The 14,886-nt window shown below is 40.3% G+C and overlaps 1 protein-coding gene across 1 annotated transcript; it reads right to left on the minus strand.

Annotated features, from left to right (window-relative positions):
- Nucleotides 1-245: 245 nt before the first annotated feature.
- Nucleotides 246-8,267, minus strand: amt (aminomethyltransferase). The gene is made up of 9 exons (XM_080469107.1): nucleotides 8,056-8,267; nucleotides 6,734-6,901; nucleotides 6,542-6,622; nucleotides 5,349-5,480; nucleotides 4,903-4,981; nucleotides 4,275-4,420; nucleotides 1,957-2,137; nucleotides 1,655-1,810; nucleotides 246-1,544 (listed from the first exon to the last, which is right to left on the minus strand). Exons 1-9 carry the CDS (start codon nucleotides 8,185-8,187, stop codon nucleotides 1,369-1,371), a joined length of 1,251 nt encoding a protein of 416 aa, XP_080325233.1. The 5' UTR covers nucleotides 8,188-8,267; the 3' UTR covers nucleotides 246-1,368.
- Between the last annotated feature and the right edge of the window lie 6,619 nt (nucleotides 8,268-14,886).

The raw sequence follows: 14,886 nt of genomic DNA on the forward strand, positions 1-14,886 counted from the left end.
CTGTTTAGCAGAGCTAATTGTCAGAGAAAGCGGGATTGGCGTCTGGACATGGCTAGGCGAGTTTCCTCGTCACCAGCTTGATTGTTCTACTGAATCTTTTGGGGTATTTTAGATCCATAGGGCAGTCAGAACCTGGCCCTGGTAACAGAGAGCTGGTCCGATTCCCCCGTCTGAGGGGATATAGATCGGCGCGACTAAACAATACTTGTGTTAAAGTCATAGTAAGAGAACCTCAGAGACGGAAGCAGAAGAATTCACTTTTATTAAAAGGGACATTCATTTCAATCAAATGAAAAGAAAAAAAAGTTATTTAGAAAGGTCACATGAACATTCAACTAAATTCAAAAGGCCACATTTACATATATAGCAGACCTTCCAACAGTGCATCATTACTAAATCAGTAGTGTTATTTTTTTTTATATAAAAGTCACAAAGTAAGAAAAAGACTGTCTGATTTGAAGAAATTTTTTTATTATTAATAATACTCCAACATTTTTCCAAGTTGTACCATTTGAGGTAAACGTGAAGTACCTTATTGCATCATTGCACCAGGTTCTAGACTTTATTTTCAAGAATAAACCAAGAGAGAAAAAAGATAAAATAGGCAGTTAGCATGAAAATACTGACGTCTGTAACTGAAGTGACAGGTTTGTTAACATTGGCACATTTCAGATTGTGCTTTGAAAAGATATCAAACTGATCCTTTGAATAAAGCTGTTGTATATAGAAGTTTGATCCTGTCGCAAAAGAAAGACCTCAAAAAACAAGAGATGCATTGATATGTTGAATATAGCAGTAAAAGAAGCATTTGTATTGTTTTCATTCTGATCCAGTTTAGAAATCAAGTTTCTATCATTTTTCAGTTACAAAAACCTATCTTTGTAAAAAGTTAATAAAAACACTTTTTATTCCTCATGGTACAGACAAGCTCAGCTTGTTTTGTTTTTTTTATTAAACTCAGAATCATAACACAAAACCATGTGTTATACACACACAAAAACTACTACTCGTCCATGACTCTCACTGTTAGCATTCACATATCCTCATATTGAATATTACTTTAATTAAATCTCTTTAGTCCTTTTTTAGTTCTTGAACCACAGAAATAAATTCTTACAACAGTGTTGCACTACTGAAGGTAAACACAAGGGGTTACCATTGGTTAAAATGGCTGAGAGTTAAGGAATGTTCTATCTTAAGAGTGTGTGTGTGTGTGTGTGTGTGTGTGTGTGTGTGTGTGTGTGTGTGTGTGTGTGTGTGTGTGTGTGTGTGTGTGTGTGTGTGTGTGTGTGTGTGTGTGTGTGTGTGTGTGTGTGTGTGTGTGTGTGTGTGTGTGTGTGTGTGTGTGTGTGTGTGTGTGTGTGTGTTTTATCCAGAATAGTAGCCGGCGGGCACGAAAGGCATCTTGGCTACTGTGGCTAGGACTGCTTTTTTCCTGACTTCGACCTGGATGGCTGTCCCGTTCTTGGCGAACGCTTTGTCCACATAACCCATGGCGATATTCTTTTTCAGGCAGGGAGACGGGCAGCCGCTGGTCACCTCACCTAGATAAAACAAAGAGGGAAAGTGTGGGAGGAAAGCCTCTGATCTATTCCCAACAATAGAAATTCAATCAAATGTAAAGTAGGAATGTGAATACAGTTTGCCTTCTGACCTATGACCTTCCCATCAGGACTGAGAATGGGTGTGTGCTGTCTGACTGGGGGGCCAGTGGACACCAGACCGATCCTCTTTCTGGCTGTCTTGGCTTTGATTTGAGGTACGATGATATCAGCACCTGGGAAGTCTTTGGTCTGACGTCTGCGCTTTCCTGTGTGTGACGGAGAAAAGCAGAAGAATTAGAGGCCAGAACACCAACATTCCAGTTTTTAATTCAATGTCTTAAAATCTAAAACAATCCTGTTGACAAAAAAAACCCCACAACGCCTTGAATGAAATGTGTTATGCTAATCTTACCTATGGTCCAGACGAGGGTGGCCTCCACAGGCGTGGTGGTCTCATCTATGTCGTTGCCATAGAGACAAAGCCCCGCCTCAAGCCGCAGACTGTCCCGAGCCCCCAGACCGGCCAGCTTTACCTCACTGTTTTTCAGCAGTTTCTGGGTCAGCTCCACCACTCTGGACTGAGGAACCGAAATCTGGAACAAACATTATACACTTATACAAGGGTTTGTACCTACACCTACTTCTCTTCTTCACTGGATGAAAAAGTGACTCACTCCACCATCTTGTGGTAGAAAAGGGTATTACAACTCTGGCGCCACTTATGTCATTGCAGAGGTCTTTGAGAAAAGATCGGAACAGTTAATTTCTAATACCTTGTTGAGAATGTCATGTTATTACTGAATGATGCAATTTAAGAAATATACCCCAAAAATTTTTTAAGGGTCCCGTTTTTATGATTTAGTGACATTTTAGTAGCAAAGAGGCTGAATGCAACTGACTGAATAACTTCAAAAGAAAACTGAAACTCAAGAAAAAAGTGCTTGCTTTGTGTAGTTTTGAAAACTTCATTTTCACAGGTTAGAAAAGCATTTGGGATTCAGGAAATATCATGATGATTGTAAAAATAATTAATAGATTATCAATCCTACATTTACAAAGTATTATGGGGACATTTAATTTCCATAAAGAGGACCAGAGATAAAGCTGATACAAGCTTTAACAATACTTAAGCTGCAGTTGTACAACTGTGGATGCTGTGAAAGAATAACCCATTGACTCATGCGAGTCTTCACACTGAGTGTGCGTGAGAAGCAAATAAGATCAACAAAAGCAAACGCTCATGATGCCTCTGTTATACAGAGAGAGACCCTCCTATATCCATTCTGCACGGCCCCAGCTGAGTGGGCCAATAAAGACAGAGGAACAACAATCCATCCAGTAAACCATTAATTCATCCAGGATCCTTGAGGACTTGGACAACTGTAGCATTGTTACTGAACAATGTGTTCCTTTGATGAAGAAATAACAAGAAAAGAGAAAATATTGCCAATTGAGTCAAAGACAAAAAACCAAAAAAACAGGGCAGCTCTGAAAATTGTCATATTTAATGAAACTTTGATCATTAGAAGCGTTTGTTTCTAGCCAATCCTGGTTTCACCCTGCTTTTTGTCCCCAGACAGCTGTGATCGGCTCTGTGGTGGCTAAAGCTTTATGGAAGTTCAATTCAACTTTATCTATACAGCACCAAATACAATAGTCACCTCTCGGTGCTTTTAACAGAGAAAAGAGAAAAACCCAACAAATCCACATGAGCAAGCACATTTATTTGCGACTGCGGAAAGGAAAAACTCCCTCTGACAGGAAAAAACCTTTGCAGAAGCCAGACTCAGAGGTGGCGGCTTTCTGCTGAGCGGTTGGGGTGAGGGGATAGAGGAGAGGAAAGGATTGGATAGACAGAGAAGTAGATTGAGGGGGAGCCCCAACTGTAAGCTTTAGTAAATAGAAAAGTCTTGAGTCTCGTCTTAAAAGTAGAGACTGTTTCAGCCTCCCTAACTGAAACTGGGATCTGGTTGTGGGGTATTGTCTAGTATCTATGAATGAGATGCGTTTTGAGTAAACAGCAGCAAATATTCTGATTAACAAATGACACTTTTTTATATCGTAAAATCTACCAATAATTTTACACAAGTGTGGTACACCAAGGCCCTGTTTACACGTATGCCGGGCCACTGGAGGGCGCTGTTGCTTGATTTTGTAATGAAACTACACAGACGTGTGCAGAGAACAACACACTATAAACGTGAAGAAAATGGAGAGAACCCGACATCCGCATGGACTGATGACACATCGGATGCTATCAGGGCTGAGTCTCAACTATTAAACTACTGATCTGGACGATAAAACTAGAATATGGACCGCGGGTCGTACCACTACGTGGCCGCCATGTTTGTTTACAACTGAAAGAGCAGGAGGGAGGGGGAGAGATGTGCATGTGCAGTAACAGGCTCTGTTGCCTCCGGCAGTCTCCGCAGGAGGGATTTCCACCGTGAAAGAATCTTTCCACCTTGGGAAACTGGATTAAAAACTTTGCGGATACAGCGCATCCGCAAACTGGCGCCGTGTAAACGGACCCCCCAAAAGTTTTGCGGATACACTCAAATTCGTTGTCGTGTAAACAGGGCCTAAAACACCTTCCACCCAATGTGACACGAGCACTTTCTATAGCAATTATCAGATTAATGTGACAAGACCCGAGAAGAATCTACCACAGATTAAACTCGGGTAACTCCACTGCCTGAAACTTCAATCTTAAACATTTGAAGTGGTCACCTCCACCCCGTCCTCCCCGGTGTATCCACAGCGAGTGACCCTGCAGTTTTCCACTCCAAACACGGTGGACAAGGCCGAGGTCATGAAGGTCAGCTTGCTGAGGTCCTCCTTCATTCCCTTCTGCAGCACACGAGACATAGTGGGACCTGAGGACCCACAGAGTTTTAATCGGAAGACGAGGAACCCCAATTACAACAAAAACGTGATTCATGAAAATACCACTCACAATTACGTTTATTTCTAACTAAAAGAGACAGTTTACATTTCACACATTTTTATTCTAATTAATTCTGATTTAGAGATCAGATTGTTCGATTTACATGAACACTGAATAAACGACGAGTGGGTTTGTGTGCACCAACAATACCAGATTCAGAGGATCAATCCCATGGTGCTTTGCAACATGTGACCGTGATCCTGGATGACTGCAGACGGACTTGTTTTGCAGACATGTGCAATAAAGATCATTTATCCGTAAGATCAAGCTTTCATTCTTTTTACTCGTGTTCATGTAAATGTAGAAGAAAGAATAGCAAAGTATGGACAAGAAAATTAAGATATAAAAGAAAAGAAAAGGATTTAAATACCATATAACAAAAAAGAGAAATAATAAAGAGCAATAATGTACCTTGTACAGCGATCAGGGCCTCATCAAGAAACTCCAGATCCACATCCAGACCTGCAGCTTTGCACTCAGACAGTCTGGCCTGAAACACAGACAGTCAGTTACTGCAGACCAAACCCACTAACAGTCAGTCTACTTACAGGGTCTGCACGGCGCCAACCGTTAATCCAACAACTCAAACTGAAAGCTATTTTGATCATCCTGAGATCTTTTTTTTTTTAAGTAAAAATTTTGAAACTGAAATACATTTCTGTCCTCCTAATTATGAGTAATTTCTTGTTTCTTAGGACAAAGCAGAAAAACTTGGTTGACAACTGATAAAAATCTAAATTCTTCAGGCATTGGGAAACACCCGTCGATATTTCTTACTTAAAACATTTAATATTCAAATAAATGAATTGACTGATTGGGATGACAGTCAATAGTTAATAATGAACAGAACAACTGACCTTCATAAGAGACGAGTCTTTCTCGGCGCAGCCGGCGTTGGAGACCACGTAGAGGTAGCCCTGGTCTGTCTTTGTCACAATCAGGTCGTCAATAATCCCTCCTTTGTCATTGGTGAAGAGGGACAGCGTGCCCTACGGAGCCAGGGTGGAGAATTAGAACGGTGAGACGGCCTGAGCAGGTCCACAGTGATAGATATTCTCAACCTAATGAAGCCTTCATGATCACAATTAAACCAACTCGGAGCTCAATCCAGCAGATCTCAAAGGCACATTTCTACTTCATCAGACTGAGATTTTAGTGAAGCTCAGATCCAAAACTAAAGAAAAGCTGTAAGATCAAGATCAAGATATGGACAAACGACAACAGCAACTCGAGTAAAGAAAGAAAAACTTTGATTAAGGTTGAAAAAGGTTATGGTCATTGGCACACAACTAAATAATGACCCAGCACATCCTCAACAAAGATATGTGAGATTTATGGCGGCGAGCTCAATGAAAAGGACTAATTTTATCCCCCGATTACGATCAACATGAAGGCATTTAGTATTTTCTACCTTGCTGAACACAGTAATACAGTGATTCGGGAGTCATTTCAATTGAAACATTCTTCTAAAGTATGTGGATGGGGCGGCACAAGGCCCACGGACCACCGGCTGCACATGTCTGAACTACATGCTGAACACTGTGAAGCGTTACCTCCAAAGTCTAAACCGACACTGAACATGGGAGCTTCAAATCATTACTATCAAGTTAAAAGTAATCAAATTGTGTTTACAATTCATATCCACCACAACGAGAGGCCTGAACTATCACCAGAGACCAACATGCCTGAGGAATCGCTTTGTGAAATTAGTTTTTACATCACGTTTTGACCCATTTATTCTTATTATTGACATATAGCAGGCCATGTTATCTCTATATAGTCAGTCTCTCACTTTTCCACAGAATGTTAAAGAAATGGACAGGTTATTTTCTGAGAGAGCCGAATCATAGGCGGTCTTTCACAACCCGCTCTGGACCAGGTTATTTCTTCAGGAAAAGTTCCCATGTCAACATACGGCAATAAAAAGACAACCTCCATTGAAGTAATGCAAATCCAGAGTTCACCCTGACGTTACCTTTCCAATCCTGCTTCTTAAAGTATCATGCAGTTAAGTTCAAGCGCATTGAGACCGAGACGGTTCTTTATCTACCTGGTTATCCTTCAGTTCTGCAATATCTGCAACCACCAGGGACTCCATGAACTTCACCCGGTCCCGACCGTGGACTTTGGTCTGACAAGGGGATGAAATATTAGCTGAACAGTGATATTTCAGATGGGTACGGTCAGCATTTCTTAGTACTGGGTTAATATGAGCTTATTTGTCGGCGTACACCGATCTCACCTGCAACATGTGGCTGACATCGAAGATGGAGCAGTGTTCTCTGGTGTGCATGTGCGAGACGATGTGACTGTCTTTATACTGGACGGGCATGCTCCAGCCCGCAAACTCCACCATCTTTCCCCCATGCTGTTTGTGAAAATCGAATAGTGGGGTTTTCTGAAGCGGCGCCTGCGGAACAATACAAAAACAAACAAACAAACACTGCGATGACTAAAAATAAATACTGAAATCCATTCAAGCATCTATCCTCCACGTGGGACAATTTTACTATAAGCCTTGATAAAAGAATGATACCAGATAGTTGACACAGGAAACTAATTTAAGAAAATATTATAGTTGTTTTTTTTTAAAAAGGAAATATATTTTTCGGGACATGTTTTGAAAAAACAATCTAAGGGATATCTTAACTTTAATCCATTTGTCCTTAATTGGGGACATTTTTCCCTTCTAAAAAAAGCATGGCAAGGCAGATGCAGTTCACCGACAGTCCCTATGAGCTCCCTGCAGACAAGAAGCCTTTGTATCGGGCACCAGAATGTGAGCATCTTTCCAGAAGTTTTGTGACTATAGCAGTACACAGTGAAATGTGTCTATAAGCACCTACATTACACATATAGTGATACATTTGATTTAAAGGCGTATATGAAATAATCGGGTCCAACCACCACATCGCCACTCTCCCTGATCCTCATCATCACATCTCATTATGTCTCCTGAAGCTTCTCCTATTCCTCACCCTCATTACTGCACATTTTCAACACAATATTTCCTCTTTTCGCCGACATGTCTGCCTTTTTCTCTCACTCACTCCTGTATCTCTCAGCTCTAACTTGTGACCTTTGAACCGGCTGGTGGAGGGGGGCTTATCAGCAGGGCAAGGCATTGTGGGATATTGTGCAGTTCAAGTCCAAAGTCAGCTATTAATGAGAATAGACAGATAGACTTATGTATCAGTAAAAAAAAAACCAACAACAAAAAAACAATTAAAAAAAATATATAGTTTAGACTCATGTTGCCCACATGAGCTTTTCTTCCAATCAAAACTTGCTCTGCAGAAAGATGAGGATTAAATAAATAAGTGGATCTATGTGAAATCACAGTTCAGAGCACTGAGAAGTCAGTCACTCGTGGTTATAATTCAATCAGTGAAGTGGAGCAGATACAATCTGCTGGAACATTTAACATTAGATCTGCATGACACACTCCTGGAAATACTGTTACCGCTGCAGAGGATCGTTTATGAATTCACCTTCTATGTATGAACACATGCTTTTAGGGACAGGTTAACAAAAGTTAAGTGAAGTTCAGCGTGCCCCTCTCACCTCCGTGCTGGACGCCTGCCTCTGCTGCCTCCTCCCCGCACATCCAGCTCCAGCCGTCCGCAGCAAGCCGTCCCGGGAAGCCCGCAGCCCGAGCCCCGCTCCGCCGACCCCGACCATCAACCGAGCCCACATGGTGCCGCCCGAGTCCCCGCTGAAGTCCCTCTCCGAGCCGCTCCTCGACTGTGAGTGCTCCGCCTCTGTGAACTCCACACGGACGTAACTCTGCGTTCAAAACACATGAAGCGCAACGCCTGGAGGGCCCCGCAGAGGATTCTGGGAAATGGAGTCCCACGACTGCTTCCCAGTATTTGATCAGCGAATGAAGAGATTTAGTCACGTTTCCTCTGGCCTTGCGTGGTATAAGGCACACTGAGGACCAGACGCGACTATATTTTGAGAAATCTACACTCATCTTGAATCCTAATGCTCAAACCAGATGGAATAAATGATCTCACTTTACTACGTTAATGGACACTGCTTCAAGTCCCACTGAACATCTGACATCCCATACTCATGGACGACTATAGCTGATTTTGTGGCTACACTCTATTGTATATTGTACATTTCAGCTTTTTATGCTCTTTTTAATTAAATTCGGTTGCACTCCTTTTCTTCACCTCTGATTTGTAAATCTAATTTGGCAATATATTCAATCAGTCATTGTCTTTTGAATGTACAGTAGAATTAACACTAAAGCTCACTTTGACTCTGACTTTGACAATAGTTTTGGATTGGGCAAAAAAATAAAAAAATGTATTAAAAAATATCATATTTTGCCATTTTCTCCAGAAAGAATATCAAGGATTGGAAATATTCAAAGGCAGTGATCATTCATCCCTGGTATTCACTACGTAGGTCTTTTAAAGGAGATTGACAAATGAGGCAGAGGAAAGATATAGTCACATCTTATATTAAATCTCTCGATATTTAGAAAGCTATATTCTACCAGGAATTGATTTCACTACACTTTGGACCTTCCATATCTTTTAAATTCACGGTATTGGAAAGATTGCTTTGAGGTTGCGTAAGCTCTCAAAGTCCGACTGGATTTAATTTAACCATCTTTTCTCAAAAGCAGTTTAGATTCTTTTTCATTTTATCCCCACGTTAATTATTTCTCTTTATAAAACGAAGGACATTTCCTGTTAAATGTGTGAGGAGCTGTCTTGAATGAAGTGTGCTATTCTGATTCAACTACATGAATAATTACACACAAGAAAACAAAGAAAAATGAGGTGGAAAAGCAGGACAAAGCAACGACACAGAAGGCTGACATCACTACCCTGAAGATAACCGGAGTAGATGAAGGGTCAATCATCCAAAATGGGACGGCGCTGCAGGCGGCAGGGAGGAAGATGCTGAGAGCTTCATCGAGAGAAACCAGGATAGATGGAATTAAAATGAACAAAACAAGAAGAGAGCGACAGAGAACGTATTAAATGAAGACGATTTGCGACGGAACTGCAATAGGGGAAGAGGATGACTTCAGAAAAAAATTAATGGATGAGGTCAAGGAAGATATGAGACGGTTAGGGAACAGTGAGAACGAGACAATATCCACTGTGAAAGCCCCGACAGGAGCAACAGAAAGCCGACGAGGATAAACTACAGAAATGTACTTTTTGCTACATGATTTACATGGGGTTTCATAAATTACATTGCATTTGTTCTCCAGGTCTGTTTTGTTTTTTAGGGTGTATGAGCAACTGTCAGAGTTTCGTGTGTGGCTGTGCTGATGCTGTGTTTTTTCATTATACGTTGTATGGGTTCTGTTATGTGACGTATGGGATGGTTGATCTTGTGGTTGCTCTTATCTGGGTTTTCTGTGTGTTTTGTTTTTTGTTGTTTTCCATTCTTTTCTTTATTCTTGACTTGTTGTCTTCTTTTGTTTATGGCCCATTTCGGGTATTGACACCTTGATGTGTTTTTCCTCCTCTTTCTGTCTCTTGTCATCTGTTATGATGGTGGCCCGTTCATAAAGTGTTGTCATGAAGGGCCGAATCAAAGGAAACCAACAATAACAAAGGGTGATTCATTTTATAATTAAACTTCACAACCTCCAAACGTGACTTTATGGTCTGAGGATAAGAATGTTTAGTGAACAATTCAAATTTGAAGAATGACGTATGGATATATTGAGCTTTACATTCAAACATTTACATTGATTGCAGTATGAATCTTCTGTGCACTGAGGACCTCACACACCAGTTGCAACGTCACAGTTGTAAACCTCACAACCTTCTCGCGCACACCCAAAACAAATCTAGAAATTTATTAAAGAGTGAATTTATCATTTCACGTAATAAACCTACTCTCTGGACTCTCCCGGACGTAACATTAAAACACAATCTTTCTCTTGAAGCGCGTTTTTTCAGTCATTAAGAGCTTCTCGTGACTCATTCTACTAAATAAGTGACGTCGGGCTGGGGGCGTGGCCACGAGTCCACGTTTCCATAGAGCAGCGTTCCGGTGCAACAATCGCTCTAAAAGTCAACAATTTGCGGTTTTATATCATGAAACATTGACGTGTCAGTATATGACAGCGTCATTGTGTCATGTTGTAATGAAATCAGCACTGCTTTACAAACACGCATGTAAGAACCATAATAGAAGAAGACATGACTGAGAAACGGATCCTGTCCGTGGAAGCAGTACAGGTCAGTACACTCTTGTTTCTCTTCAGAGCGTATAAATCTTTCGCCTTTTACTAAAGATTTCCGTGGAGAGGAACATCAAGAGTTTCAATCAATTTTTTGATGCCCTGCTAAAGCGGGGCTTCCTGAGTTGTTCAAATAAAATGTCATGCCCTCAATGATGATGTTCTTTAACATGACTACAAAGTTTAACTTTTTCTTCACCATACCAGTATTTGCATATCGACCAGCTGCAGTTCTAATTGATGAAACAATGATACGTACGGACATGACAGCGTCATTGTGTCAGGTTTTGATGAGATCAGCACTGTTATACAAACACGCATGTATAAACCATAATAGAAGAAGACATGACTGATAAAACGGTTGCTGTCCGTGAACGCGTTCCTGATCTGGACCCTGTTATTTCTCTTTAGATCGAATAAATCAAACGTCTTTGATAAAAACGACCTGCGTAATAAATAAATGCGTGTAACCTTGCATTGGTGAGGCTCACCGATATATTAAAAGTATAGAATTGGCAGCTCTCAATTATGTGAATTGATGTCGGCTTACTTAGAACGATTTACATCCAATCAATCATCGTTCAACTAACAACTTGAGATTTTAAAAATGTATTCCACCTCCTAGATGAATTATAATACCTTGATTGTGGAGGCTTGCATCAGACCATTTGTTATATATACTTGTTTTATACAATAACATTGAACAAAACAAAAGCAAAATATATAAAAACAAGAGCGACTTTATCCTGACTGTGGGCCCGTTCAGACCTGGCTTTTCACATGCGAGGAATTGTAACTAAGTCTTTGAAACCCAACTGGAAAACAGATGAAACTCACCCTGTCTTCGTGCATCACTTTCACCTTCATGGCAGCCTTGTGGAAAAAGTCAGATATCCTTACATCGGTCCAGTGTACTTCTCCAGTAATATCTAAGGTTATATTGGTTATATTGTGTACAACATCCTGTGAAAAACTGACAAAGGTTGTCGTTCCTCAGTAAACTAGTGTACAATACAGCCGGCTCAATACGCGGTGATGATTTCCAGTGTCTAAACATAATCTGTCCCCAATCATCATCTAATCATTGACCACAGTCTTTGTCTTTGTCTCTGTCTTCACTGTGTCCGGCCAGTTCAACAATACCTTAAGGGCTGGAGATAGAGAAGGGGTGGGGGTACAGTATATCCACTTATTCTTGGTCTTACTTCTTATCGGATATTTTTGGTGATTACTTTTTTTGCTTTGTTTGTTTTGTTGTGTTCTATCTTGTTAAATGTCAAACTCCCTTTTATGATGTGTGTTAAAGATGAAAGCATTGATGAAAGATTTCCGTGGAGAGGAACATTAAGAGTTTCAATTAATTTTTTGATGCCCTGCTAAAGCGGGGCTTCCTGAGTTGTCCAAATAAAATGCCATGTCCTCAATGTTGATGTACTTTAACATGTCTATAAAGCATGACTTTTACTTCACTATACCAGTGTATGCGAATCAAATCAATCAGCTACGTCACCGATACCCGTGGCCCTAAAGGGAGTATGGTATTAATCACGGATGATTAATGTGTCTGAGGTGATCATCACTTACATACAGGTCAATATAAACACTACAGTGGAATCCCTTGCAAACTACTGCCTCATATCCTACCTGTGATTTACCCCACAAGTTGGGATTTTAAAAGTTATTCCACTCAGAACACGACTTGCCATAAAAACTGTGTGTAAATTCACATACTTACGCAAGTCAATTTCCTGCAACTGGGATATGTTGGCTAAAATGCCAGATAATTAAATTCAAAACAGTCCTAACGAATTAGTGCCTTTTGCTAGAAAAACACACTTTTCAGAGTGATTAATACCCGCAGAGGCCGAATGAGCAGATTCAAAAGAAATCGGCTTCACGACAGATTTGACAGGTCCCTGTCTCATAGGACACAAAACATTGAGACCAAGTAAACATTTGGGTTGATTGCATCTCTCTGGTCCCTCTTTGAGGTCATTTTGAATCAAGACTGTGGCTGTATGCAATTTTTTAATCTTTCTCTGGCTGTGTTGTGGTCCAACTTTGGACAGTAAATTCTAATTCATGTCACATTTCCCTCTTCTGCTTATCTTAAGAAAGATTTACTCGACGGTATCTGTTTTTGTTTCCCCTTATAGTCCAATAGCTTTTAGTGATCCTTCAGTCTCATATTGTACATTTTGATAGTTTAGGAGGTCATTACATTTTGAATCTCTTTGGTGAAAGCTATATCCGAAATATTAGAATTATTCTTGACTCATGAGCCATCTGTCCATTTAAATCACAATTATGGGAATCACAGCAAAGAAATCGTGACATACATGCAAGCAGGAAATAAAAGCAAAATAACAAGTAATTTCACACAAGACGGCATTTTTGATTCCTTCTTTGGGTTGGTTGATTCTTCTGAGGAGATTAGTGGCTTCATGTGCTTCTTCCTCCTCTTGGTCCAAATCTGAAATACCGCCTCACTTTATCGTGGGGGACCTGGGTTCAAATCCCTCAGGGTTGTATTTGCATGGCTGTGATTTAACAAGCTGGTTTCAACGTCAACGAACAAGCCTTCTCATGCAAAGTTATCAGTGACACGTTCAGCATGACAACTTCAACAAGCTGTCAGAATAATGGAAACTACGCAGGATTAAACTGGATTCAAATGCTCATCTTCTTCTCCCGTTTTCCAAAATCAATTGTCATGTCTAATCAAATCAAATCAGAGTTATAAACAATGAAACGCAATCACATGGAGGAAAACTATTTCTCCCCACAAGAAAGGCAAGACATAAAACACCCTTTCATCAATGTTTTCATCTTTAACACACATCATAAAAGGGAGTTTGACATTTAACAAGATAGAACACAACAAAACAAACAAAGCAAAAAAAAGTAATCACCAAAAATATCCGATAAGAAGTAAGACCAAGAATAAGTGGATATACTGTACCCCCACCCCTTCTCTATCTCCAGCCCTTAAGGTATTGTTGAACTGGCCGGACACAGTGAAGACAGAGACAAAGACAAAGACTGTGGTCAATGATTAGATGATGATTGGGGACAGATTATGTTTAGACACTGGAAATCATCACCGCGTATTGAGCCGGCTGTATTGTACACTAGTTTACTGAGGAACGACAACCTTTGTCAGTTTTTCACAGGATGTTGTACACAATATAACCAATATAACCTTAGATATTACTGGAGAAGTACACTGGACCGATGTAAGGATATCTGACTTTTTCCACAAGGCTGCCATGAAGGTGAAAGTGATGCACGAAGACAGGGTGAGTTTCATCTGTTTTCCAGTTGGGTTTCAAAGACTTAGTTACAATTCCTCGCATGTGAAAAGCCAGGTCTGAACGGGCCCACAGTCAGGATAAAGTCGCTCTTGTTTTTATATATTTTGCTTTTGTTTTGTTCAATGTTATTGTATAAAACAAGTATATATAACAAATGGTCTGATGCAAGCCTCCACAATCAAGGTATTATAATTCATCTAGGAGGTGGAATACATTTTTAAAATCTCAAGTTGTTAGTTGAACGATGATTGATTGGATGTAAATCGTTCTAAGTAAGCCGACATCAATTCACATAATTGAGAGTTGCCAATTCTATACTTTTAATATATCGGTGAGCCTCACCAATGCAAGGTTACACGCATTTATTTATTACGCAGGTCGTTTTTATCAAAGACGTTTGATTTATTCGATCTAAAGAGAAATAACAGGGTCCAGATCAGGAACGCGTTCACGGACAGCAACCGTTTTATCAGTCATGTCTTCTTCTATTATGGTTTATACATGCGTGTTTGTATAACAGTGCTGATCTCATCAAAACCTGACACAATGACGCTGTCATGTCCGTACGTATCATTGTTTCATCAATTAGAACTGCAGCTGGTCGATATGCAAATACTGGTATGGTGAAGAAAAAGTTAAACTTTGTAGTCATGTTAAAGAACATCATCATTGAGGGCATGACATTTTATTTGAACAACTCAGGAAGCCCCGCTTTAGCAGGGCATCAAAAAATTGATTGAAACTCTTGATGTTCCTCTCCACGGAAATCTTTAGTAAAAGGCGAAAGATTTATACGCTCTGAAGAGAAACAAGAGTGTACTGACCTGTACTGCTTCCACGGACAGGATCCGTTTCTCA

Source organism: Lipophrys pholis, assembly GCF_963383615.2.
Source record: "Lipophrys pholis genome assembly, chromosome: 8".
NCBI classification, from domain to species: domain Eukaryota; kingdom Metazoa; phylum Chordata; class Actinopteri; order Blenniiformes; family Blenniidae; genus Lipophrys; species Lipophrys pholis.